The following is a 26651-nucleotide window of genomic DNA, read 5'->3' as shown; positions in this document are numbered from 1 at the left end:
ACCCCCTGCCTGCGGACAAAACCAAAACTACTTATCACCATTAACTACGCTTCCTGGGCCCAGCAGGTTTCCCTAACGCAAACGGCACTGTCTATCTAGGTTGAGGCTCCGCCAACATAGTTCCTGAGCAGCGCTTGGAAGAAAAGATGTAACACACGGCAGCCTCCGCCCCGCCTCGGGCCACTGGAGCGTCAAGGAAAAGCCAGAGCAAACGCAAACTGAAAATGCAACGCCGGAACTTACGGGGCCCCAGTAGGCAACAGAGGCGGGTCGAGCAGGCACCGGTTCCGCCCGCGAGAAAGATGGCGCTTGAAGTGTCAGCCAGCCCAGTTGCCCGTTCCTTCTCTGTGGGCGTGCTCTCCAGACAGAACAGGAAGGGCGAGCCGGGGAGGCGCGTGCTTGCTGCCTCAGCTCGGAGCTTGGCTCCGTGAGGGTGACAGAAGACAAAAGAAGAGAACAAGATCGCCCAGATCCGCGGAGGGAGCCCTGCGGGAAGGGGGCGGGCCGTGGGCTGGGGGCGGGGCCATGCGGGCGGTGGGCGTGGTCGGGGCGGGGCCGGGCGCGGACTGCGGTTGCGGTCCCTGCGCCGGCGGTGGAGGCGCCGCGGCGAGTGGGTGAGTGAGACGCGCGGGCGGAGCGGGGCTGCTGCTTTGGCGTGTGCGCGTTGGCCGGCGCCGGGCTCACCTCCTCCTTGTCCCCTGAGCGAGAGAGCCCTTGGCTCTGCAGGTGTTGCGGGGGCCGCGGCAGCGCGGAGGGGATGAGGATGGGCCTCGTCTCCGCCGTCCGCCCGCGATCCCCGAACCCAGCTTCTCCCGGGCCCTTGCGGGAACCCGCCGGGAGAACCGCGGGGCGCGGCCTCCGCCGACACAAGCCTGGGCCCCGGGGGCCTGGCCCCGCGACAACCTGGGCGCAGGCGGGGGTCCCCGCGCGGCCGGAGAAAGCGCGGGTGGGATGGGGTAGGGACGGACAGCACCCTGGCAGGGTTGCGCAGAAGTTTGCCGGGAGCGCCGACGTCTAGTTGTGTGGGCTGCAGTTCCAGGCGCGGTGTTCCCCAGTTCTGCGGGACGTGACCGGGTTGCTTCACAGTTCCGCGGTTGCACAGACTTATTAAAGGAAGTGACCATTGTGACTTGGGCATCACTTGACGGTAATCGGTTGCAGAGAAGCGCACTGATTGTTAGTCTGTCCACACATGGTCTGTCTGACCAGGGCTTCTGTTACGAAAAGGAGGGAAATCGTGCATTGGCCTTGGCCTGTGACGGGTTGCCCTTTCTGGTGTGCGGATCAACCAGTAGTGTAAACCGAGTACACAGCCTGCGTCAGTACTACTTTTGCCCTTTTTACTTTGCACGAAAGGCCCCCCCAAAGACTGGGAAATAATTTGAGATAGGATCACTAGAAAAACAGCACAGGGTGGAGAGAGGATGAGAGCGAGAAAAGTAGTAATTTGGAATCAGAATACTTGAAATACAGTGATCTTCCCCTATCTGAAAGACGACATTCCAGAAGGCCCCAAGGAAGCCTGAAACCTCCGGTAGCACCAACACATACCCTCTTGCGAATGAAGGTGTTTTTCCCTCTTTACATGTCGTAGTCTATGGTAAAGTTTAGAAAACAGGCACAATGAGATGAAAAGTAACTAATGATGGAGTAGAACCAGTGCAACAACGCTGTCACAAAAGTTCTGTGAACGTGATTTGTGTCTCGGTGTAGCTCACTGTCCTTTCACCCGGGTGAAGTGAAACAAGGATCACCTGGGCCCCTGGGAAGCCCGAGAAGTCACCGTTGGCAGACACTATGGAGAGCACTAATGTGTTGGACCAGAGGGTGAATCACAACCTGGGAGCAGAACCAGGCGATTTCATCACCCTGCACGCCGTGGGCGTGTCGGTTAAAACCTACAAAGTATCCTTCTGGAAATTCTCATTTACCGATTTTGGATGAAAGTTTACTACAGGTAGTTTACAGACTTAAACTAATCTGTGGGCCAGGAGGAACTAATGTCTGTCCGAGACACGCTGACTGAACATTGGCACGCTGACTGAACATTGGCGCTGTGGAAAAACTGAATCAGTTGGGAAGTGCCTCCAGGTGACTAGCTCTTACTCCAGACAACACGAAAATAAGAGCGGCCTGTACCTTAAAGGTTTAATGTTCCGGGAGAGAAATGTAAATACAACTTGACAAGTTGGCAAAATAGTCTGTTTGGCTCTGTTGGCCATCCAGTGTTTGCTTTCAGGGAATGACTGAGTGAATAAGACTCCTGTCTTTTGAGCCTGCCCTAGACTCCCATGTTAACTGAATAGTGCCAAAGTGAGAAACTTAAATCTATGAGAGATGGCACAGGCTTGGTATCATGAATGAGTGTGTGAGCCTTGACTGACGTTGGAAATCTGTAAAGAGTGACAGTGGCTGGTTTTCCAATAAGTCCATTATCTTTACAATGGTCTTGGTTAGCTCCAGTGTGGCTGAGAGGGCTGGTAGATGGCCATGTCCCCCCCTCCCCCCACAAGAAGTGGGAGTCTTATGATTGTATACTTCTGCATCAAGTAGCAGTAGGCAAATGAACTTCCTCAAAGCAGCCTGGGAAATGGTAGCTGATTTTTTTTGTGGCGGGGGTGGGGGGGGCACAGGTTTAAAGAGAAAAAAAAAAGGCTCAAATGTGCCAGTCTGCTAGTAGTGTTAACATGCTTATTAACGTGAATACGCTTTATTACTCATCAACCCTGAGCTTTGGAGAGTGGTGAGCCTTGCGCCAAAGACTGTGTGGCTTTAACCTTCTGGGGTAGCCAGAAAATACGTAGATTCAAGTGTGTGAGTTTATCCAGGCTCAGTGGCATATGCCTATAATCCCATCACTCGGGGAGGCAGACACAGGCAGATCTCTAGGAGTTCATGGCCAGCCTGGTCTGCAAAGTCAGTCCAGGACAACCAAGGCTACACAAAGAAACCCTGTCTTGGGGGGGGGGGGGGGGGAGTCTGTATGTGGATTTTCACCAACTCTAACCTCAAGTGTTAGTAAAATCACACAGCTTCCCTAAATGTACTTCTCTATAATACTTTACTTTTTAGGTTATAGTAATTTCTCCTTTTCATTACTTCATCTGCAGTCAACTACAGTCCAGAAATACTGTGCTCTTAAAATAAGCAATTCTAAGTTTCAGAGCAGCCTGGTGCTTTTTTGCGCCATGTGCTCTGCCCTGCCCAGAGCGTGGCTGATCCCTTTGTCCAGAATATCTGTCAGTGGTGCTCACGCTGGGTGTACCCCCTGCTCGCTACCAGCTTAGTAGATATCTGAGTTTTGAGGTCACTTGTATTTAACCCTTATCTTTCTTAATAATTGCCTCATAGCAAGTGGAGAATGCTGCTGATGATGTGGATTTGCTTAGGAGAAGCCATGGAGTACTTTTGTGTGAAAAGTACTCAGCATAACTGGGGGAAACTATGCTGCTATTACTAAGGTCCACGGGAAGACCAAATCTTGTGTGAAATTGTCAAGAAAGGAAAAAAGTTATGCTGGCCTTGCTGTTGTGTTAATTTTACAAAGCACTAAGCACAGTGCATGATAAATAATTCATCTTTTAAAAAAAATGAGTTTGAGGGTGAACGACATCATCAGGAAACCATGTTCTGATCAGCTGTTGCCAGCATGTTATACCTAAAGCCTTAGGCTTATTCATAGACTTCAGCCGAAGTTCTGAAGGGGCTGGAAAGGTGGCTCAGTGGCCAAGAGTGCTTGCTCATGCACAGGGCCCAGGTACTTCCATAGGCACCAGGCAAGCATGTGATACACAGAGATGCATGTGGGAAAAACATAAAATTTAATATACATAATAAATAAGAGTAGGTATACATCAATAATTAAATACATAAGCACACGTAAAGATAGATACATTGCAAAGTTCTTCGGGAGTGAGTGACCCAAAGCCACTCACAAGATAGCTGCGCTGGTGCAGGGTTACACATGAACTAGAGAAACATAGAACCTAACAGAGAAGTTGCAACCCAAGTTGCTGAAGACTTTGCTGGCATGTTTGACATACAGAAATGCTGAAGGCCTCTGGAAGGTTTTCACAAATGAGGAATTCGAATTTTTTCACTGATCTACAGAAAAAGAAGGAAGAAGAAACTGAAACAGCCTGCGGTATGGCGTGGAAATGCAATGCGGTGACATTTATGAAACTGCAAAGGCAGTAAAGGACAGAGCGATGGAACACAGACCTCAGAGGCAGCTCAGCCTAGAGTCATCCAGAAGGTTCGAACTGCTGCAGCAACAAATGGAGGAGTTGAAAAGAGACTCCAACTTCTGAATACCGTGTTTTTCCAAAAGAATTGGGCAGAAAACCTTTCAGCTGTGGAGGCTGCTGAGCCATTGCCTCCCCCTGCCTTCTAACCACCAGGGCTGTCCTATCTGCTGGCTCAGTGGTCCAGGATCATCCAGACAGCAGGTCATCCTGACACGTAGAAGGTCAGCAGTCAGCTAACGGCCTGTGCCCTTCACCTCCCTTCATCACGTCACAGCTTACCATGTAGTCTGTTATCACAGGAAGAAGAGTGAAATATCTAACAAGATATTTCAGAAACAGACCACATTCAGATAATTCATTATTATTCTGGTATGCTGTTAATGATTATATTTTGTTGGTATTAATCTCTTTGTGCCTCTTTTGTAAACTGCCACTTACAATAAATAAAATGTAAATATTATGGGTACTCTTTGCAATCAAGACGTTCAGTGGGGTCTTAGAATTCATACCTGGGAGTAAGAGGCAACTACTATTTTGGGACAGGCTTCATTTGAAGCGAAACAATGCAGCATGATTCTTAGTCCTTTCTCTCTCTTTTTTTTTATACTTATACTAGGAATGAGGCTAAATAAAGTTAACGGCATATAATAGTTTAATTTTCACAACCAGGTTTAAAAGTTCTCCCATAATTTAGGATTATGCTCTGGGGCTCAATACTGCTTTAAGGATTGGGTTTCTTTTAGTATAATGATGGAATATTTGAATTGTAGTATTATATTTATAATTATTCACCTTTTCAAACAAAAAGAAAGAATGGAGAAGAAATGAGTTTGCAATGTAATTTTATGGTTGTGTGTTCAGTTAATTTGTCACGCTGGCCTCCAATTTGCCGTTGTTAATGAGGACAACAATAGCACCATTACCGTTTCAATTCAAATTACATTTCTCTGTTCCCTCAATGAAGACTGACATTTCCCATTGTATCCAAAATAATCAGTATCTTAAACAAGCTGTATAACTTCTATATTCTGTAGTCTGTTCAGACTATTAAATTGACACATTTTATAAAGTAAATAGCTAAGTGAATTTCTGAAATTAAACGTGTACATTTAAGAGCCCCTGGTAAACTATTGTGTAGAGCTGAGTGTTGTGCCGAGTTCTGTACGCCTGATCATAATATGCTAAGAACACTCACTCAGCACTCTAAATATAGAAGTCACTCCTTCGCATGCGACTCTAAACTCTTGACAAGATGCAGGAGAGAGACAGATTAGAGCCCCACAGTATGGCTGGCTGTGCAAGGACCATGCTGAGGGTCAGTTATGTCCGTTCCACCATATGGATCTTAGGGATTGAGTTCAGGTCATCGCTCATGCTGCCAGGAGCCTGGGCTATGGAACAGTGTGGCCAGCCCAGTAGGTAAACCTTGTAAGTACAGTTATTTATGGATACCAGTTTGTTGCAGATCAAATGTTCACTCCCGCTCTTAAGCACAGCAGTCACTGGGTGAGGGCCCATCCTTCCCTAGTAGGGCCCATTTTGACCTAACTGAACCTTTTTGCAAGTAAGGTCCTATTCACTTGCTCAGGGCCCTCCCCTTCCTTTTTTGTTCTTTAGTTGAAAAGGTTTAAGCATCAAGTATCCAATCATTAGAACTGTGTGAGACTATGCATTTGGCGATAATATGAGCTTTATATATGTTATACATTGGTATATAACATTTTAAAGTCAGCTGGGTTTGGGGGGGTGTCTGTAAACGGCTACACTAATCGCTGTTTTTGTGTGTCCCTGTTCAGCTGTTGCAAGCATCTGGATGATGTGAGAGCTGGGGTGCAGGGATGTCGACTGTCTGCCCCCCACCATCTCCTGCTGTTGCCAAGACAGAGATTGCGTTAAGTGGGGAATCACCGTTGTTGGCAGCCACCTTTGCTTACTGGGATAATATTCTTGGTCCTAGAGTAAGGCACATTTGGGCTCCAAAGACAGAACAGGTACTTCTCAGTGATGGAGAGATAACTTTTCTTGCCAACCACACTCTAAATGGAGAAATTCTTCGAAATGCTGAGAGTGGGGCTATCGATGTAAAGTTTTTTGTCTTATCGGAAAAAGGAGTAATTATTGTTTCATTAATCTTCGACGGAAACTGGAACGGAGACCGGAGCACTTACGGACTGTCGATCATACTTCCACAGACAGAGCTTAGCTTCTACCTCCCGCTGCATAGAGCGTGTGTTGACAGGCTGACACACATTATTCGGAAAGGAAGGATATGGATGCATAAGGTAAGGGCTCTCGAGCTTGCTGCTGGGAACCTGGCCAGGGAAAGGTTTTTCCGGTCTGTTTACATTTACGCTCTGGAAATTGTATGGAACTGTCACCAGACAACTATTAGTTTGTGTTTTCTGGGCACCAAAAGATCCGGTCTCATGACCCTAGTCTTCAGAGTGATAATGGAAGATGGGATAGTGTTAGAGCTTAGAGGACTTAAACGTTTAGTCTGAACTTGTTCTGGAAGCGTTGACTCTAAATCCTTTCTGTTTTCTTTTTCTCGTGTGACTTTGTGTTTTACTTATAACTGTAAAAGTATAAACATTCAAATCTTTCTGTAACCTTCCAGCCACACTAAGCTGCTTTCCCAAGTTTCCAGTTTTGTAAAATGGAGAGGATGGACCAAATGAACTATTATTTCTTTCAGTCTGCTAAGTTAGCCACAGGAAGTACTGTTCTTTCCTGATATTTACATTGCTGGGCATTCTCAGCATATCTAAAGAACAAACCCAGTTTTCCTTCCTATTTTCTAGTTTAATATTATCCTGAAAGTCCATTAAAGCATGACTGATTTTGTAAGGCCTCTAACCTCTTATAAGGGGAAATAGCATTTTTTAAAAGAATAGTTTTCTGTTATACCTGTGTCAGGCTTCCTTATTTCTGACATACTTAATAAAGATCATTGATATTCAAAACGTTTAGCTGCAGGTAGTCTTACAGGCAAGTAATCCTAGTGTTCAAAACTGAGGCAGAGAGATTTGAGCTCAGCGCCAGCCTTTTATACCTGGTGAGACCTGGTCTCATAAATAAACAAACTAAAATAATCATTCCTCTGTTTCTCAGATGCAAGTCTGTCTTGTTTAGTTTGAATAGTATGTAGTTATTGTCTTTTGAAACTGCAGGTGTTATGTGGACTGTTTCCTGCTAGATGATCTCTTTACTGTAGAATAAAGGACACTTTGATTATATTTTGTTGTGTGAGAGCATGTCTCCATCCTTTTTCCCCACCTGCAATAGAAAGTATTTTCCTGTGAACCTACACACGATAGAACGTGTTGACATTGAAAAATGAACAAGCATCAAAATGGATTTGTTAAATTTTCTTTTTTAGGAAAGGCAAGAAAATGTCCAGAAAATTGTCCTGGAAGGCACAGAGAGACTGGAAGATCAGGTAGAGGCATACCACAGGCTTCCGTTTCTCCTTTGCTTATGTCTATAGAAAGCTGGCGGGTACTTTTGGTGAGGGCCAGAAGATGCATTATTTTGATACAGGGAGCCTGAAAATGAGTAATTCTCGTGAAGGTGCATACAATGAACTGAAGAAAAATTCTGCAGCCTAAATCTGAAGACTTGAATTAAAAAAAAAAAAAGGATATTGCATCTACAAATTAATATTTGGCCACCCCTTTTCAATCTGCCAGAATAAGTTTGGGATCATTTCCTCTTAGTGAGAAATCACATACTATTTATTTATTTATTTATTTATTTATTTATTTATTTATTTATTTATTTATTTATTTATTATAGCTAGAATTTGTAATAGTATATGTTCTGATTATGGTTTCCATCTCCTAGCTCCTCCCCGATCCTCCACTCACCCAAGTCTATGCCTGTTCTTTCTCTCTCATTAGGATATAAACAGGCATCTAAAATAATAACAGTATATGTAAAATTACATAAAAGAAAAACATTCCAGACTAGGACACAATAAATAAATAGAAGAAAAGAGAACCAAATAAAAAGCTTAAGAAACACATATAGACACAGACATGCATTTGCATACACAGAAATTCCATAAAAATACCAAACTGGAAACCATAATATATATGTAAGGGGGGAAAAAATCCCTGACACAGTATTATAAGTAAAGAATTTCTAAAAATTGCATTGACTGTGTTTGTGCTGTCCACCTATTGTTGGGCAGGAGCCTGGCCTTAAGAGTGGTTTGTATGCCCAGTGATACTTCTAGAGGTTGGTTTTTCATTTGTGAGCAGTTATCAGTTAGAGGTAGTGAGTGGGTGAGGGATGGAGGCTTGTGTCTGCTTCGGCACTGAGACCTCATCCGCCTCAAACCCGTGCAAGCCTTATGCACGTACAGTTCTTAAAAGGTATTCCTTCTGCGACTATTTTAACAGGAGCTGCAGCGTGACGGGAAGGGGTGCACCCCAGAGCTATCGATCAGTCCAGGGGTACAGAGTCAGCTGTACACAGTTTTCTTTAAAGGTTTATGTTTTAAAACTCAAGACTATATTCCATGGTAGATTTGCTTGTTTGAATGTTGAAATTTGCCAGTAATACCCTTCGTCTTCTTACTACTCAGCTTCTAGTAACACCGGCTCTAGGGAAAGAAGCCGTGTTTATCCTGTGGCTCTCGATGACCTGAGGGACACCAGAGGTTTCAAATGTGGCAAAATGCCTTCCCACATAGAAATTAAAGGGGGACCATTTCAGTGTGGGGCAGGGCAAGCTCCTCTGGGGAGCTGGCAATAGAGGGGACTCGACATCAGGAAAGGGTCGCTTCTTCCCGTTACCCGGATGTGCCACCCACCATCATTATTTCTCCTTGTAAAACATCAGTCTTTAAACATGGCCATGTGGCCTCTACTCTCATTTTCATTAGCATGACTAACAGTGATACTTTAAAAAAATTGAAGTATTTCTGAGGGTTTGAAAGTATAGTGTTAGAATATTTGCCCAGCCTCGTGTTTGATCCCTAGCAATGCACACATGCATGCCCACATGCACCCCAAAATGAACGAACAAAAGAACATAAAACGACCTTTATAAAAATGATTGTGTTACACTAGTAAGTATGGTAAGTAGCTTTTGGGGCCATCTGAAATAATCTAGGAGAAGACCTCACACTAAAGGGTCTAACCTTTACTTCTTGCTGATAGGTAAGCAGGGAATCCAAGAGTAAAGTCCCTTTTACCAACCTCTGAACTGCATTTCTGGAGTAATAAGGAGTCATTTCAACATAAAGAAATTTAGAAACCAAGTAAAACTTTTGCCATTTGGTGAGATTTAAAAAAAGAAAAGAAAGAAGGAAGGAAGGAAGGAAAGAAGGAAGGAAGGAAGGAAGGAAGGAAGGAAGGAAGGAAGGAAGGAAGGAAGGAAGGAAGGAAGGAAAGAGAGAAAATTTGCTGAGATTAATATGTAAGTGATTAATAATTTTAACATGTTCAGCTGAGGTTGATAGACACATGTCACTTTCAGCTTCTCGTTTAGGTGATCACAAATGGTAGTAAGTGGGGTCACTCATGTCACATGCTGCAGTTATGCCGAAAACTGGATGCCAGAAAATACAAATTCAAAGGGATGTTTTAAAGATGGGTAGTACAATCTGGGAAGTTCTCTGGAGGAGACTCGTCTGTCTTGCTGATTCTTACTCTATGTGGTAACCTCAGTGTGCAGTTGGATAGATTATATCCCATTTTGAATGTGAAGGTTCGGTGTTGAGAGGAACCTCCCGATGAATTCCTTCCTAAGGATTCAACATCTTTTCATATTTAACTTTTCTCGCTTTTTAAAAGAAAATCTAATAATGGCCTTTAACAAGGGCTTTTATATCTTAAATTTCAAAGGAGATCCTTTCTGATTGTGGCATTGTAGTTTAATTGTCGCATAAACTATACTCACCAAAGAAAATTATTCCTAAAAGAGCGAAAATAAGTGCAAAGAGCATGAAAATCCTTGACAGGTGTTTCTGAGTGGTAGGCTTTTGGGAACTGTGTTGAGCAGTTCCCACCAAGGCTGTTTACCCTCTGCCTCCATGTGAAGTGTTTCTTGCTGCCTGGCTCGCTGCGCCCTCCGTCACCCTATTATGTCTCATGCAGGGTCAGAGTATCATTCCCATGCTTACCGGAGAGGTCATTCCTGTCATGGAGCTGCTCGCCTCGATGAAGTCCCACAGCGTGCCTGAAGAGATAGATGTAAGTGCGGTGTGAGAGTGTGCGTGTGTGCTCGCGCGCGCGCACGCGCGTGTGTGTGTGTGTGTGTGTGTGTGTGTGTGTGTGTGCGTGTTCTTATTTTAATAGTGTAATTTTGTTGTAATACCATTTGTAACAAGTGTCAACTTTAATCCACTAAGCACAGATAAAATCCTGAATTTTCTGACCTAACAGGTTTTTTTGATCAGTCAATCTCTGATAAAATCAAACTTAGTTTGTTTCACACTTCCACGTCTCTGTTTCCTAGAAGAGGGGAAGTTCCAGCCTTTATAGAAGCAGTTAGTATCCGGTAGAGTGCCTTTGAACAGAGCAGTGTGCCATTAAGCTCTCGGTGCTGCCTCATTCTGTAATTTTTGTTGTTTTGTTTTGTTTTGTTTCATGTGTCTGGGTGTTTTGCCTACATATGTGTCTGGGTACCATTTGTATACAGTGTCCTGGAGGCCAGAAGAGGACGTCGGATCCCCCAGAGACTAGTTACAGGCTGTTGTGAGCTGCTGAGTGTATCTGAGTGAGTGTGTGTGTGTGTGTGAGTGTGAGTATGTGTGTGTTGCTGGGGGTTGAACCCAAGTCCTGAAAGAGCAGCCATCCCTCCAGCTTCTCCGCCAGTTCTTTGATCGTTTGTTGAGGATGTTTCAGTCACACCTTTTCCAAGTGTGAGTATCTTTGACAGGGTTCCTAGTGCTGGCTTGTCATCAGGCTTGGTATCTGGGTTCTGGTAACTAGGAAGGGGAGGTTGTAAACATTGTTGTTTAACCTGCCTGGCCAGCTCTCCCCTTTGTTCTAATGAGAAGTGCACAGCATCCTTTTACAGGGCTCCTTGGTGCTCGTAATGAGAGTGCTGTGTCGAGCTGACTCTCAACTTCAGCATACATATTATTAAGAGTTCTCTCTGCACTGGGAACAGACTGATGGTGTGTGTGTGTGTACTTTTAGATAGCTGATACAGTGCTCAATGACGATGACATCGGTGACAGCTGTCATGAAGGCTTTCTTCTCAAGTAAGAACTTTACTTCTTTTCTCCAATGCTTAGACAGGGTTTCTCTGTGTAGCCTTGGCTGTCCTGGACTTGCTTTGTAGACCAGGCTGGTCCTTAACTCACAGAGATCTGCCTGCCTCTGCCTCTACAAGTGCTGGAATTACAGGCATGAGCCTATGTACCTGGCTGCAGAATAAAATCCTAATGCTCCCCCGTGACAAGGTTTAATGGAAAATAATAATAGAATAACTGTTTATTCCAGTTCTTCAGGGACAGCACTGTACATGTGAATTGTTGCTTACATGCATTATTTTTACTCATGTAGTAGTGACACCTGATGTTATTTCTTCCACAGTTTAAAAAAGCTGAGTTTCCACAGTACCCAGAGACATTCTGGTCTTTTATTTGGGTCAGGTTTCCTCTTGTAATTCTCATCAAATATAATCCTTAGAAACCTATCAAATCGAGTTGCACTGTAAATTTTTGTGAATTCTTTAGGTCTAGAAATGGAAATCATTTATATTTTAGACTGGTATTTTTCATGTAACTACAGAATTTAATACTTAAGATTGTGGGCTCCAAAAACCAGAGTGTCTGGGTCAACTTGGTGAGGCTATGCAAAGCTGTACCTCCATTTTCTTATCACACCAAATTAGATGAATGATATACAGCACTTCAGACAATGCCAGACTCATCAGCTCACCCAGTAGCCAGTAGTCACCGATGCCTTCCAATTATATGTGCTCTAAGAAAGCCAGAATGGTTACTACGCGTCCCACGTGTCTGCCTCATCCCTGTGGTCGTGTCCTTTACAGTTGCAGACTGTTCCCAGCTTTTGATTTTAAGAATGAGAAGTGTCTGTATTCTGTACGTGTAGGCTCCCAGTGAAATACCGGCAGTGAATGGTGCTTAGCATAGAGGTCGCAGTGGCTGGACTCAGAAGCATGTCAGAGTTTGCTAGTGTCAGCCACACATGTATTGTTTTCAGCGTTCTCTGTGTTTAAAGAAATTAATGTAACATGATGGCACTTTATTAACTAACTCAGGTATCTTTCTTTAAAGTGTATTTACTCTTGTCTGTGCTCGTGCCTGGTACCTGCAAACACCAGGAGAAGGCTTTGGATTTCTTGGAACTAGATGGTTGTGAGTCACCATGTGGGTTCTGGGTCTTCTCTACCAGGGGAGCAAGAGTGTCTTAACCCGTGAGCCGTCACATTAGCCCTCGGTTGTCCTAGGATAACATGATGTCTGTGAAAGGCCTTAGAAAATACAACGTTTTCATCATGCTGATAGCTTTGGTGTTTGTCAAGTAAAGCTCTGCTGTGTTTTCAAAGCTCACTTGTTTTTCTCTTGTTTGTGAGTTTCTAACCCTGCCAACGTTTTCACCAACCTGCAGTGCCATCAGTTCACATCTGCAGACCTGTGGCTGTTCGGTCGTAGTAGGCAGCAGTGCAGAGAAAGTAAATAAGGTAATTCATTTAATAGTTCAAATATGACCTGACTTTTAATACTACTAGCATACCATGCATTATCACTTAAGTATTGGGCTGCGGTTGAAATAGCCTAATGGTATAAGAAAGCAATGTAATTTTACCAGATTACCCTGACACCCTCTAGCAAAAATGACTCTAATAAAATGAGTAAGAATTTAATCAACACCTTAATTTTGATCATTCCCAGTTATATCATAAATTGTTTTCAGAAAAAAATTAAATGGGATTTTATTTTTTTTGAGGGATATTCTCACTGTGTAGTTGAGGCTGGCCTGTAACTCACTGAGTATACCAGGCTAGTCTCAAACTCACCACAGTCCACTTGCCTGTTCCTCCCAAGTACTGAGATGAAGAGCACCACCTTGCCTAGCCTTTAAATGAAATTCTTTGAAATGTTTTCCTTCTCTTTCCCAGCTGTTTTACTATTCCTGTATGACTTTACCTAGTAAACACTTTGTTAGTGGATAGGTGAGGTGACAGGAAACTCCATTGGTGAGTATCACCGTGAAGTGTAGAGTGAATATGCACAACTTTATATTAAGACAGATTTGAGAGTAACAAGGAGCAGATACTTTATATAAAAGAGAAAATTGAATAATTCTCAGCTTCTGAGGGGATTTGTGCAAACTGTGAGTTTCTTACCATGTGCATAATGGGGAGCACATTATAGAAAGATTGATGAATTGTAGAAAGATTGGTGAATTATAGAAAGATTGGTGAATTGTAGAAAGATTGGTGCTGAACGGAAAGATGTGAGCTTGGATGTAGACATCTCTGACTACAAAACCACCTTTTCACGATATCATCAGAGTAGCTCCCCCAAAGAGATAATGCAGGGGTTGGGGAGAGCCAAGATACCTGATCAAAGATTTCATGATGGTTAGTGCCAAAAGTCAGCAGCTATCTTTATAGACACTAAAGACACATAAATACACATTCATATCAATTGTAACAAACCTAATTTCTTTTCAAAAAGTTTTACATGGAAATATGTTAGGGATGGCTATTTGCTTTACAAAACTACTCAGCATTTTTTTTGAGAGCCATTCCATGTACTTACGGAAGCTTTAATTTGTGAAGTTTATATTTCTTATTCAGCCATTTATGAGAGAATAATTTTAGCTTGGCAATTGAACTGTCATTTGTGACCCACTTGAGATGCTGAAAGCCTCGGTTTCCATGGGGAAACCATCTTGATGGTTTATGAAGGGGGAAAGGCTCTATAGATTGGGCTTCATTTATTAATTTTTTTTCATCTTTTATCTTCTTTTAGGTTGAATAGCTTGTCTTTTATCTTTTCATTTTGAGGACATGTTGTTACCACTTAGTTGAAAACCACTGATTTCAAGCTGTCTCTGGCTTACAGTTCCCGCAGTTACACGGCTTCATTCTTTTCCCTGCACAGCTCTAGGCCAGCTCTTCCACCATATTCCCTTATTCCAGATGAAATGTACTGGAGTTTTTCTGTGGAAACCTTTGGACAGTCCTTGTTCATTGTAACGGAGTTTGTTGCACCAGATAACAGTTCCCTCCCTTCTCCTGAGCTGTTTGCTCACTTGAAAAGCAGTTGTTAGTGGGCTTGATGGCATACGCCTATAATCCCAACACTCGGGAGGCAGAGGCAGGCGGATCTCTATGAGTTTGAGGCCAGCCTGGTCTACAAAGCGAGTCCAGGGCAGCCGAGGCTACACAGAGAAGCCAAGAGAGAGACACAGAGAGAGAGAGAGAAGCAGTTGTTGCTAGGCAGACATATGGTCAGTTACTACATTAGGTTATTTCTGAGATAAAGGTTCTGTGCTCAACTAAATTTGGGAAATGATGTTGTTTACTTAGAGAGCAGCATGTAGCAAGTTGTGAGATACCATGCAATTGATTTAACAACCTCTTCCTAAACTTAACTGGCCACAGCATCCCTTTGTCAGCAGTTTGTGTTTTTCCCATGTGCTGTTCAGGTAACCAAGGGACACTCTGGTGTAAGTGGTGGTTAATATTTGCTATTGATTTATCTTCTGGTAATGCTGCTGTTAGTCCTAAACAGCTGTTTTCCCAAATCACCACACAGAGACTGGGTTTATTTAGTTAACCTAGAACATAATTCTGGGCAATAGTTACTCCCTCCTAAACCTCCAAGCCCTCATAGTTTCCTAACATTTAGATTTCCCACGTTATACTTGCTTTTAGTGATATATTATGTCCAGTCAATCTCCACATAGTTCCAAGATCTCTCCCCCAGCTCTGTTCCTCCCTCAGCTCCTCCCACTCGTTTCCTGCCCTCTGGCTCCTCCCCTTGTTCCTGTCCTCTGGCTCCTCCCAGCTCAACATTATGTCTAGATGTTTTATTTTGGCCTGTTTACACAGAGTTGAGACAGGATGCTTAGAATGAGTATCACAATGCAATATCTGGATTGAAACCAGAGAGTGGGGGAGAAATCAGTATTGAATGAACAAGGGTAAGGTGTATACATTTCAAAAGAACTCTATACCAACAACACTCCTTACTTGCTGTTTCAGTGATGACAACAAAAATGTCTGTTTAAATTTCTTTCTAAGCAAACAATGATCTTTTTCACATTTCAATGTTGAATCTTTTCTTCTCTAGATAGTGAGAACACTATGCCTTTTTCTGACTCCAGCAGAGAGGAAGTGCTCCAGACTGTGTGAAGCAGAGTCATCCTTTAAGTACGAATCGGGACTCTTTGTACAAGGCCTGCTAAAGGTACACTTGCTGTCTATTTAGCATGTGTCATGTGACAAGTAAATGCGAATTTTAAAATAATTACGAGGATCTTTGTAAAGTGTATTGTTGGCATTTAATGTATCATGTTTTTAACTGTCTGGGGACTGCTTTCTTTAATAGTTCTGAGCATGAAATATGTCTTATGGATTTACAGTTAGGCACATCCGTGACACGGGATGGGGTAATTTTTATATTTCGCTGGCTTCCCTCTAACTGTGTGTCTAGCCTCAGTGTTTTCCTTATAAATACATGCTTGAATCAGACTGAACCTCTGACATGCTAATGTTTCTTTTGCTTACTGAGTACATTTGAACATGTACCACACTTACTCATCTTAAGAAATTAAAATGTTTTTAAAGCTTATGCATACTGTCTGTTTCTAGCACTTATATTTTTAATTTTTGTATTGAATTTAGTTAATTCTTTTAAGAAACAAAACAGATAATTATAAATTAGCAAAAAAAAAATTTAAGAGAATCACTTTATTTTCACCTACAACATTAAAATTCCCCATGATGGTATCGGCTCATTGTTTTTAAATTTTGTACTTTTTAATATTTCATTTATTTACTTTATATCGCAAGGATACCCCCTCCCTCCTTTCCTTCCAGTCCCCCCTTCTTCTCCTTCCCCTTTCCCCTATCTCTTCCCACACACACACACCAAGAAAAGGAGAGCCCCTCTCCCCTTATCAGCCCTCCCCAGCACATCAAGTCACATCAGGACTGAGCATATACTCATCTCCTGAAGCCAAGCAAGGCAGCCCTGCCAGGGAGAAGTGATCCAAAAGCAGGCAATAGAGTCCATGTTAAAAACAGAATTTGCCATTGCGGAGGACAGTATGGCAGTTTAAATAAAAATTGGAGGTAGTAGAGCATTCACCTGGAACATACAAGGTTCAGAGCTATAATCAATGAGCAAACAATCAGATATATGATCTGGCTCTGCCACCATTGGCCAAGCCCTCAAAGAACATGAAATCAGTATATGGATGAAACTCCTGCACCTCCATTTTTACTGCAGCACTGTTCACCATAGCTGGCATGTAGGATCATTCGAAATGCCCTTCCACAATTGAGCAGATGAGAAAATGGTGCATGTGCACAATGCACTATTTAGTCACAAAGGAGAAAGTTTGTTGTTTGCTACAACATGGATGACACTAGGGGACATGTGCAAAGCAATATAAGCCAGGCGCAGAGAGATAAATGTGTGTTTTCATTTATATATAAAGTTAAAACATCCGTCTCATACAAGTAGAGGACAAAATAGAGATTACCAGAACTTAGAAAGGGTGCTGGGCGAGGCTAGAGAGAGGCTTGGGGCTGTAGCTGCATACAGTGATAACTGACGGTGCTCTGTAGCACTGTGGAATAATTTTAACAGTCTTACATTTTTCTGTTTAGTGCAGGGCAGAGTTTGATATAGGTGTCTACATTTTAACTCTCCGCCAGGTTTTTTTAGGCAGGTTCTCTCAGTAAACTGGGCTAACTTTGACTAGAAGGGCTGGCCGGTGAGACCCTGAGAGCCTCCTGCTCCTACCGTCCTTCGACACAGGCTGCTGCAGCTGGGGTTTATGTGGTCTGTGGTCCCGACACAGGCCAGGTCTTCAGCTTTGCACAGCAGTTAGCACTTTGGCTACTGAGCCATTGCCCCATCTCTAGGTTTGGTTTTCAGAATGTCTACTAGGGGTATTTGGAATGTTCCTAACAAGAAAATGACAACTCTGAGGTGACAGATACAACACCCTGAGCGAACCACTCACTTTGTGTGCGTGTGATGAAATGTCACACTGTATTCTGCAAATACGACAACTGTTGTGTGTTGATTGGATGTGTGTATGTGTATGTGTGTTAGGGATCTCTAGAGTAACAAAACGTATAGAGTGAATACACATATGTGTATGTGTATATAGAAGGGATTTATTAGAATGACTTACAGACTCGGCCCAGCCAATTCAACAATGGTGGGCTGTGAACAGCAACTCCAAGGATCCAGTAGTTGCTCAGTCCACGAGGCTGGATGTCTCAGTTGGTCTTCAGTTTACACTGGAATCCTGAAGAAGCAAGCTCCAATGCCAGTGATCCTGCTAGCAAGGCAAGGGCCGTCAGGCAGAAAACAAAAGCTTTCTTCTTCCATGTGCTTACGTAGGCTTCCCACCAGAAGGCGTGGCCAGATTAGATCTGGATTAAATATATTTTTAAAGAGCATTAAGTGGCATGCCTTTTTCCAGCTCAGATGATCTAGAATAAAGGAGTGTCTTCCTCAAAGATCTGGATTAGAACTGGATCTTCCTACTTCAGATTAAGCAAAAATATATCACAAATGTGCCCTTCATTTCTGACTTTTAGTTCAAGTTGACAACCAAGTAGCCGTCACAAGTCCACCCATGGGGCTGGCGAGATGGTTCAGAGGTTAAGAGCACTGTCTGTACTCCCAGAGGTCCTGAGTTCAATTCCCAGCAACCACATGATGGCTCACAACCATCTATTACAAGATCTGGTGCCCTCTTACCGTGTGCAAGTGTGCAGAACATTGTGTACATAATAAAATAAATAAATCTTTAAAAAAAAAAAAAAAACAAGTCCACCCATTGACACACAGTCATATCTCCTGTGTCATGATTAATTTCCAAATGAAAACAATAACCTGGTCATAATAACACCAAAACATGATGTAACTCTCCCACATACAATTAGAAATATAACCTTTATGCCTAATATGATATAACTATCTCTTGTATGTCTGCAAACTCATTTTAAGTTTAAAATAGGTGGCAATGTCCTTTGAGGGACATTCTTTCAGTATCACAAACATAAATATGATAATCATTGATATTCTCTTAATTGATGTTATATCGCATGATAAATTGAGGAATGAAAACACAAATATCTATACAAATACATTCCTAAAAAATATGACAGGAACTTATGTCACTTATAATCCTCTTTTCTTCGACTGACATAAGGTCATATGGCCTTAGACGGTATTTATAGATGCCTTCTCTACTAAACCATTTTGTATTTTCTCCACCCCTGGAAGAGCCTCAACAGGTCTTGGCTCTTTGCCTGGAGGAGTCATCCATGCCTTCATTCTTGAAAGCTCTGTGCTCTTTGTCATCCTGCTGGATTAGGTTGTTATGGTTTCCCATTGATTTAAGTCACAGAACATGGTTTCACCCAAGAGACACCCTAAAGGATCTACTGCACTCCAGACATAATCTTTCTTATCTCCTTTGTGGAAAGGAAGTCCAATTCCCCTTTTTAATCTGGATCAATCTCCCCTCCTAATACTCTTATTCCTTTCTTAGCCTGTTGGCTTAAAGGCATCATAAGCCAAAAATGGCCTAAAACTTCTGAGCCAGCAGAGGTTAAAGTCTCAGGAACAGGAAGCAGAAATTTTTCTAGTGGGTCACTGAGGGGTGATGGTAACTGGAATTATTCTCATTTCCACCCTGATTCCTGGACCTTTAGCTCCTGACTATGGAAGAAACATACATTGGACGCTGATTCGACATAGTACTACCATCTGGGGAACCCAGCCCCAGCCCTTTAGGCTGCGGCCACCTATTGACACTGTAACTGTGTCTTCCTGATACCCACTGGTTAGGGTGAGACTGTTGCTGTGAGGGAACACCATGGCCAAAACAACTTATGGAGAAAGGGGTTTATTCAGCTTTATTCCACATCACAGTTCATCTCAAAGGATGTCAGGGAGGAACTCGGGCAGAGCAGCAACCTGGAGGAAGGAGCTGAGGCAGAGGCCATGGAGGGGTGCTGCTCACTGGCTTGCTCTCCATGGCTTGCTCAGAGCTATAAGCCCAAGGGTGGCCCCACCCGCAATAGGCTGGGCCCTCCCTTTTGAATCACTGGTTAAGATAACACCACACAGGCTTGCCTGCAGCCCAGCCTTATGAGGCATTTTCTGTATTGTGTCTCCCTCTACGATGACGCTAGATTTTGTCAAGCTGACATAAAACTTAAGCCTTAAACTCAGTGATCCACCTGCCTCAACTTTCTGAGTGGGAGGATTGTATTTATTTTAAAATTTAAGTATAATATATAAAGGGGGCTAAAAAAGGACTTCATGCATGTAATGATACAAGTTATGAAAGATGGTATGAAGCTAATGGTTTGCTGGGCATGTTGGGGCATGCCTTTAATCCCAGAGGCAGAGGCAAGCAGATCTCTGAGTTTGAGGCCAACCTGGTCTGCAGAGCTCCAGGACAGCCAGGGCTATTACACAGAGAAACCCTGTCTCAAACAAACAAACAAATAAATGAAGCTAATTGTTTTTCTAGTTTTAATTCTGCTGTGGATTTTTTGTTGGTGGTGGTGGGTAAGTGCATGAAATGCATTTGATACCGAAGAGGTAAAATTATTCTATCATTTTGAAAATGGCGTGGGGCCAGTGAGTTTGCTCTTGGTTTTGACAGGATGCAACTGGAAGCTTTGTCCTCCCTTTCCGGCAAGTCATGTATGCCCCGTACCCCACCACGCACATTGACGTGGACGTCAACACTGTCAAGCAGATGCCGCCCTGTCACGAGCACATTCACAATCAGCGCAGATACATGAGGTCAGAGCTGGCAGCCTTCTGGAGGGCAACTTCCGAAGACGACATGGCTCAGGACACCATCATCTACACGGATGAAAGCTTCACTCCCGATCTGTACGTGACACGGCCTTGGGTGTCAAATAATGTAAAATATCTGTCACTTAGGACTAAAAACGATGTGAGTTGTATTTAAAAGAAGAGAAATACGACAAGCATAATTATGCTTAAGGAAGCATTTAAGCAGCCACTTTTTTTTTTTTTAACACTTAAATTCTTATTATTATTTTTAGACAGTCTCACTGGTCAGCCCTATGTGACCTGGAACTCACTATATAATATTGATCAAGCTGCCCCAGACTCAGATCCACCTGCCTCTGCCTTCCAAGTGCTAGGATTAAAGACATGTGAAACCTTACCTTCCCTAAATCTTCATTTCTTAAGATATTATTTTCTCTAAGATCAGTTAAGAGTTCCTCTTAAAATAAATACTTAGCAAGTATATTCAGAACTAGTTACTTAGTGAAGTGCAAGGTTAATAATTATCAGTCAGAAAGTGCTGGCCCTACTGCTGGAAAGAAATTCAGTGTTAAATCATCATTGAACACTATTATACCCAAATTTTTTTGTATGAATATAAAATACAGAAAAAAAAATTGACTTTTTTCCTTTCCATTGTATATTTTGCTATTTTTTCTTACTGAAAAATGTGATTAGCAAAGTAAAAGGCAAAAATTAAGTGTTGATTAGGAGAAAAATTATAAATTTTAATTATAAAACCTCAAAAAAGCATTTAAATGGTGTTCTCACATCTGAAAATAATTGTGATAGAGTATTACTGTTCTCTTGAATCAATTAAGGGCTTGAAATTATGCTAGTCCTTAGAAACACTCAAAATATGTCATCTGTGGTCATCTGGGTTCAAGGGTTTTAGGCAGCAGTAAATTTGGAGCAAATGGGTGTGTCCTGTGTCTCTGGAGAAGAGAACGGCCAAAACAGGAGACATGGTGCTCCTCAGTAGCCACGGCAACTGCTGGCCAGAGGCTCAGATAAGACCACAGTGCCCGGAGGCCCCAGCATGTAACTGCAGAATGAGAAGAAGCCAGCTCGCACAGCTCTCTGTGCTCATTACTGCTTAGAAACGTTGAGAGGAATTGCTTCAGAGAAGGAATTGGTCAAGTTGAAATCTTACGTCGCTAGTTCACAATTGTGGAAATTGTGAACAATTTGTGGCAATTGTGGAAAACGTGGAGACGTTTTCTCATGGAGTCCATATGCTAGCATCTTCCTCACTATGAATGTACTTGAGTTCATGTCTTTCTTTTTTAGTTGATTGCTTAGAATCTCTTCTTAGGGAATGTAGTAAGCTTGAATGGATCTGAACCCTGTTAGTGTCTTTGTTTTTGATTATGTTTGGCTGATTTAACAAAAGCAATTGATCAACTACTCTGGCATAACAAAAATAATGTCATGAATTTTAGAATTTTATTTTCAGTTATAAGTAAGTCTTTTGAATATGAAATTGTCAAAATATTTTCAACCATAAAACTATATCTTAATTTCTATTGTTGTGGACTCATGATAGTATTGGCATATTTTAAATAATCACTTTTAAGTCCCAGGTGGGGGGAGGGAGTTGAATCAGGGATTCACACACACCAGGCAGTTGCTGTACCACGGAGACACATCCCCAGTTAAGCTATTTTTAATTTTAACCTTTTCAAGGTAAAAGCAGTCACTGGTAATACATGAAACTATGAGTTGTCCTTGGAGATCATCTCTGCTTTTGCATTGTTTTTGTGATCCAGATTCTCATTCGGTAAAACAGATATGGGAAATTGGACTTAACAAATCCTAACATGTCCACAGATTCCAGTGAATGTGCTGTCAGTGCCCAACCAGTAGTTCTGAGATGCTGCTCCTCCCTCTGCTTGTTTCCTTCTCTGCTTGCTACATCCAAGAAACCCATGCTGCTTCCCTGCGTGCGTCTTCCCTGCCGTCCCGAGCCAGTTGTGATCTCTACTGTCTCAGTCTTGCTTTGCTTTGCTTTTCTTGTAATAAACGTTATATTTTTCTTCTGACGTGAATACAATAGATGAGGGAAGCCGGACGAAAAACACTGAAAGGGAATGGGCTCTGAGGAAAAAAACAATCTTGTCCGTTAGATTCTGCTCTGACCTGTGTGTTGATGCAAGTCGCCTCAACTAGTCATTTTGTCTGGACTTTACACACCAGCCATCGCTGAGGTACCAATAACTTACTGGGTTGCTGGTTCGTATTTACAGATTGCAAGTCACTTGACATGAGCCCAACTTGTAAGGTGAGCATTCTAAGACATTGATAGAGATAGATAGATAGATAGATAGATAGATAGATAGATAGATAGATAGATAGACAGACAGACAGACAGACAGACAGACAGACAGACAGACAGACAGACAGACTGTCATGGATATATTCAACTTACGCTGCCTAGAAAAGTACAGCAATAATGTACAAATGTACCCTTAAGTTAAAATGGGTCTCTGTTCCCCCTCCCCCGCTCTGTGTATGTATGTGTGTGTTTTGTGTGCACTGAATATTGAACCCAGGGCCTCATACAAGCTAAGTGGGCATTCCAAATACACACAGCTGTATTCTTACATATCTGTTTATAAAACTTTGACTTTTTGACTGGGGTGAGAGGTTGTGGAAATTTACTCTGTAAAACCATTTAATATTTGAACTGTTTTCTTCTTAGGAATATTTTCCAAGATGTCTTACACAGAGATACTCTAGTGAAAGCCTTCCTGGACCAGGTAAACATGATACCAGCCATTGCCAGAGAAAATGACATCTCATGTTTTCTTATAAAATATACCCCATATAGAATACATACAAAGCACCAAAGAATTACAGTGTTTATGGGCCTCTCTAAAGTCAGTAGATGAATTTCTCTTTGGATTATTAGTGGGGAAAGCCCTTATACTAACAGTTAAAAGCCCCATTTCCCATGCTAGTGGTCGCTTCAGGTACTTCCCTGTACCATAAGGATTTTTTTTTCTTGGTTGAAGAAGAGGGGTATGCTTTTATTTGCCTTAATCAAATTGAAAATGTTGTTAAAACTTAGTATACTTGTGTTTAAATTGTATAAAATATCTGCTGAGTTGCACATTTGGAGAAGGTGATAGATTGAATGGGAATTGTTTCTAAACATACCAGGGTGTCTATAGAATACATAATGCTATCTTGGTAATCAGGCCAGGATTCTGTGCCCGAGACAGACCTTGAGACAATGAACTCCTCGTGTTAAGTGGAACTTCCAGATTGGGTCTGTTTTAGAAGATAGTCCTGCAATCCGCTGAAACAAAATTCCCATCATCCCCCACTCCACACAGCCTGAAGCAAGTCCCAGGATGATTCTTCACAATAAAATAAGGACATTTTGATATAGAATGCAAAATCTAAGTGCATTTTTACTGATGAAATAGTAAATCTCAAAAGCTGTCAGAGTGCTGCCAGACTCTTGCCACTACGACAGTCCTGCCTTTGGGAGTTGGAAGACGTGTCTGTAGTGGATGATGTGTATGTATCACATCCTGTCAAGATTGTCATGGAAGCTGCTATATAAAAATGTATCAGAACTGTATTGTCTCATGTTCCTGCAGGTCTTCCATCTGAAGCCTGGCCTGTCTCTCAGAAGTGCTTTCCTTGCACAGTTTCTTCTCCTTCTTCACAGAAAAGCCTTGACACTAATCAAATACATAGAAGATGATACGTGAGTCCAGCTTCTCTGTGGGAAAACCTTTATGTATTTGAAGTTTCTGTTTTGCTCCCTTTGAACACTGTCTGTATTATAATGTTTGCTTTTTTTGTTTGTTTGTTGTTGTTGTTTTCATTTTAGGCAAAAGGGGAAAAAGCCCTTCAAGTCTCTTCGGAACCTGAAGATAGATCTTGATTTAACAGCAGAGGGCGATCTTAACATAATAATGGCTCTGGCTGAGAAAATTAAGCCAGGCCTACACTCTTTCATCTTTGGGAGACCTTTCTACACTAGTGTCCAAGAACGTGATGTTCTAATGACTTTTTAAGTGTGTGGTTTGCTGTGTGTGTCTCACGGCATCAGACGTACTGTTACAGTGACACAGGGAAACACCCTCCCGGGCCTGCTTTGGGACTTAGTTACACTACACCTGTCACTGGTGGTCGGGACGTGGAGTCAGGTGCATGGCTGCAGTGAATGTCTCTTTTCCTAGAGTAGATGTACTGTCCTAGGGAACTTATGTTTACAGTTATCCTAAGTACTATTGCTGTCTCTACAGATGGGAATGCTGGGATACGGACTTGACCATAACTGCTGGGGTTTTTGTTTTTCTTTTGAAACTTAGGATTCATGGTTTACATGTACCACAGTGAAGCCCTAGTTAGCTCTTACAGATTGAGTGTGAGTTGACTTTCTGCCCCTCGGTGGTCCATGGTGTGTAGGAGTGCATACTTCTACAACAGCTGGAAATTGGAGCATCTCAGGTTTTCAGTTCCACAGACAGGAACTTGCCTGGCCTTCAGGATGAAGCAGAGTTTAGGTGGAATAGGTGTTAGATCTTCCTTTGTGGACTTAGTCTTTCTGATGCAGTCTGTATAGAGATGCCGAGCTGTGTGCTCACCAAATTTTGTGAACCGTGCTGTGCTTTTTGTTGCTTTATTGTAGTTCTGTCAAAGAAAGTGGCATTTGTTTCTGTTATTGTTGCCAGCTCTAAAGGTTAATTTTCATTATTTTTGAGCCAAATTAAAATGTGCACCTCCTGTGCCTTTCCCAATCTTGGAAAATATCATTTCTTGGTGGAGGGTCAGATTTCAGCACTCAGTCATTGCCATCTGACTTACGTTTTGGAGGTCCTTGTAAAATATGTCAGAGAGTACATGTGCTGATAAGATCCTCTTTCAAGATCAGGAAAGCATCTTGCCTCTTTCTTTACTTTTCTGCCGGTATTCTTTGGTGTTTTCCATGCTGCCTGCATCGCAGGAGCTGCAGGACAAGTCTGACCCCAGTGCTATCTTTCTAGGTGCTATTACAGCAAACTCAGTGCTTTGTTTTTGTTTCTGTAATGTTTGACCATCTTGCTGGCTGTGAGTACTGATTAGCAGAGTTCTGTGCATTAGCATTGTTGACGTAGGAGTATACACAAACACAAATGTGTTTTTATTTAAAACTGTGGACTTAACGTAAAAGGGAGAATATATATTTATTTTTGACAAAAGGGATAAAAATGGAGCCCTTTCCTCACCCAACAAATTTAGGAAGAAAAAACTGTTCTATTCTAAAAGGTTATGGTGGCTTTGACATTACAAATCAGAAAAGTGTAGACATTTTAAATACACACTGACCAGGATGGCTTATGAACTCCAAGTCACTCAGTGTGGCAAAAAGTGTAGATTCCACCTGTTAGAGCCCCACACTCACTGCTGTACACAGTAGAGTCTTATTTAAGTGCTAATTGTTTTCTTTTGCTGGTTTACTGTGTCGTTATAGAGAATGTAAGTTGTACAGTGAAATAAGTTATTGAAGCATGTGTAAACACTGTTATATATCTTTTCTCCTAGATGGGGAATTTTGAATAAAATAGCTTTGAAATTCTGTGTGTTCTAGTTCTTCATTCAGGAAAAATCATGCTGTGAAAGGGAGCATGGTTAGCTTCCTGTTCCACTGACAATTGTGTTGAGTCTAAACCATTGTTTTTAATCTTCTCTTTTCAAGGAAGATATTTAAAGATTATGAATGATGTTAGAATCCTACATTTTAAAAATAATAATAAAACTTCCGAGTGTGATAGTGCATGCTTGTAATTCCAGTACTTGGAAGGTAGGGGCAGGAGGATGAGAAGTTCAAGGCCAGCCCCAGATACACAGTGAGCTCAATACCAGCCTGAGCCACATGATGCTACATGACCTTGTCTAAAAAAATAAAGCTTTTTCTTGACTTTCCAGTGTGCCGTGATTTCCCCAGTCATACATTAATATTTCACATAGAAAATAATTCTTGAATTCTCCTTTGAAAATTTTCCTACTGAGGCCAGACCTGAGTTAAGTCACAGCCCTGCATGGTGAAGTGAAGCAACCCCTACGGTTTGTCCTCTTACCTCCACCCATGGACCACAGCATGTGTGTGCTCAAACACACGTGCGCACACACACATCTTTAACATGCCTAGTACAGCAATATCAGTGTCATCTCAGCTGATTTATTCTTTCCAAGTCATGGGTATAGGTATCCAGCTTAAAATACAAAGGCTGAATAAAGCGCTTTCAGGTGCTTGCATTTGGAAAGCAAGAAATGAGATTGGCATTTTCACTGCAAGAGAACGCCTAGGTAGAGCAGTTGGCCTGGGAGATTTGCTGCAGCATTGATATTCTTGAGGAAGAGGGGTGGGGATGCAGCTCAGGGCCGGG

At 42.3% G+C, this 26651-nt stretch overlaps 1 protein-coding gene across 3 annotated transcripts; it reads left to right on the top strand.

Moving 5' to 3' along the window:
* The first annotated feature begins 568 nt into the window (after positions 1-568).
* On the top strand, positions 569-25841 carry C9orf72 (C9orf72-SMCR8 complex subunit). Of its 3 annotated transcripts, XM_055599412.1 has the most exons (12): positions 1643-1905; positions 3352-4468; positions 6044-6529; positions 7627-7686; positions 10352-10447; positions 11399-11463; positions 12839-12911; positions 15535-15651; positions 20108-20343; positions 22967-23024; positions 23874-23983; positions 24110-25841. In XM_055599412.1, the coding sequence occupies exons 3-12, from the start codon at positions 6086-6088 to the stop codon at positions 24294-24296; spliced, it is 1446 nt and encodes a 481-aa protein (XP_055455387.1). In that variant the 5' UTR covers positions 1643-1905; positions 3352-4468; positions 6044-6085; the 3' UTR covers positions 24297-25841. The 3 variants fall into 3 exon arrangements, with proteins under 3 accessions (XP_055455386.1, XP_055455387.1, XP_055455388.1); XM_055599411.1 differs by lacking the exons at positions 1643-1905; positions 3352-4468 and adding an exon at positions 569-614; XM_055599413.1 differs by lacking the exons at positions 1643-1905; positions 3352-4468 and adding an exon at positions 4913-5675.
* Positions 25842-26651: the final 810 nt, after the last annotated feature.

The sequence above is a fragment of the Psammomys obesus genome, unplaced genomic scaffold, assembly GCF_907164565.1.
Source record: "Psammomys obesus unplaced genomic scaffold, mPsaObe1.curated_primary_1811, whole genome shotgun sequence".
Classification (NCBI taxonomy): Eukaryota; Metazoa; Chordata; class Mammalia; order Rodentia; family Muridae; genus Psammomys; species Psammomys obesus.
This window is presented reverse-complemented; position numbering and strand designations above follow the sequence as displayed.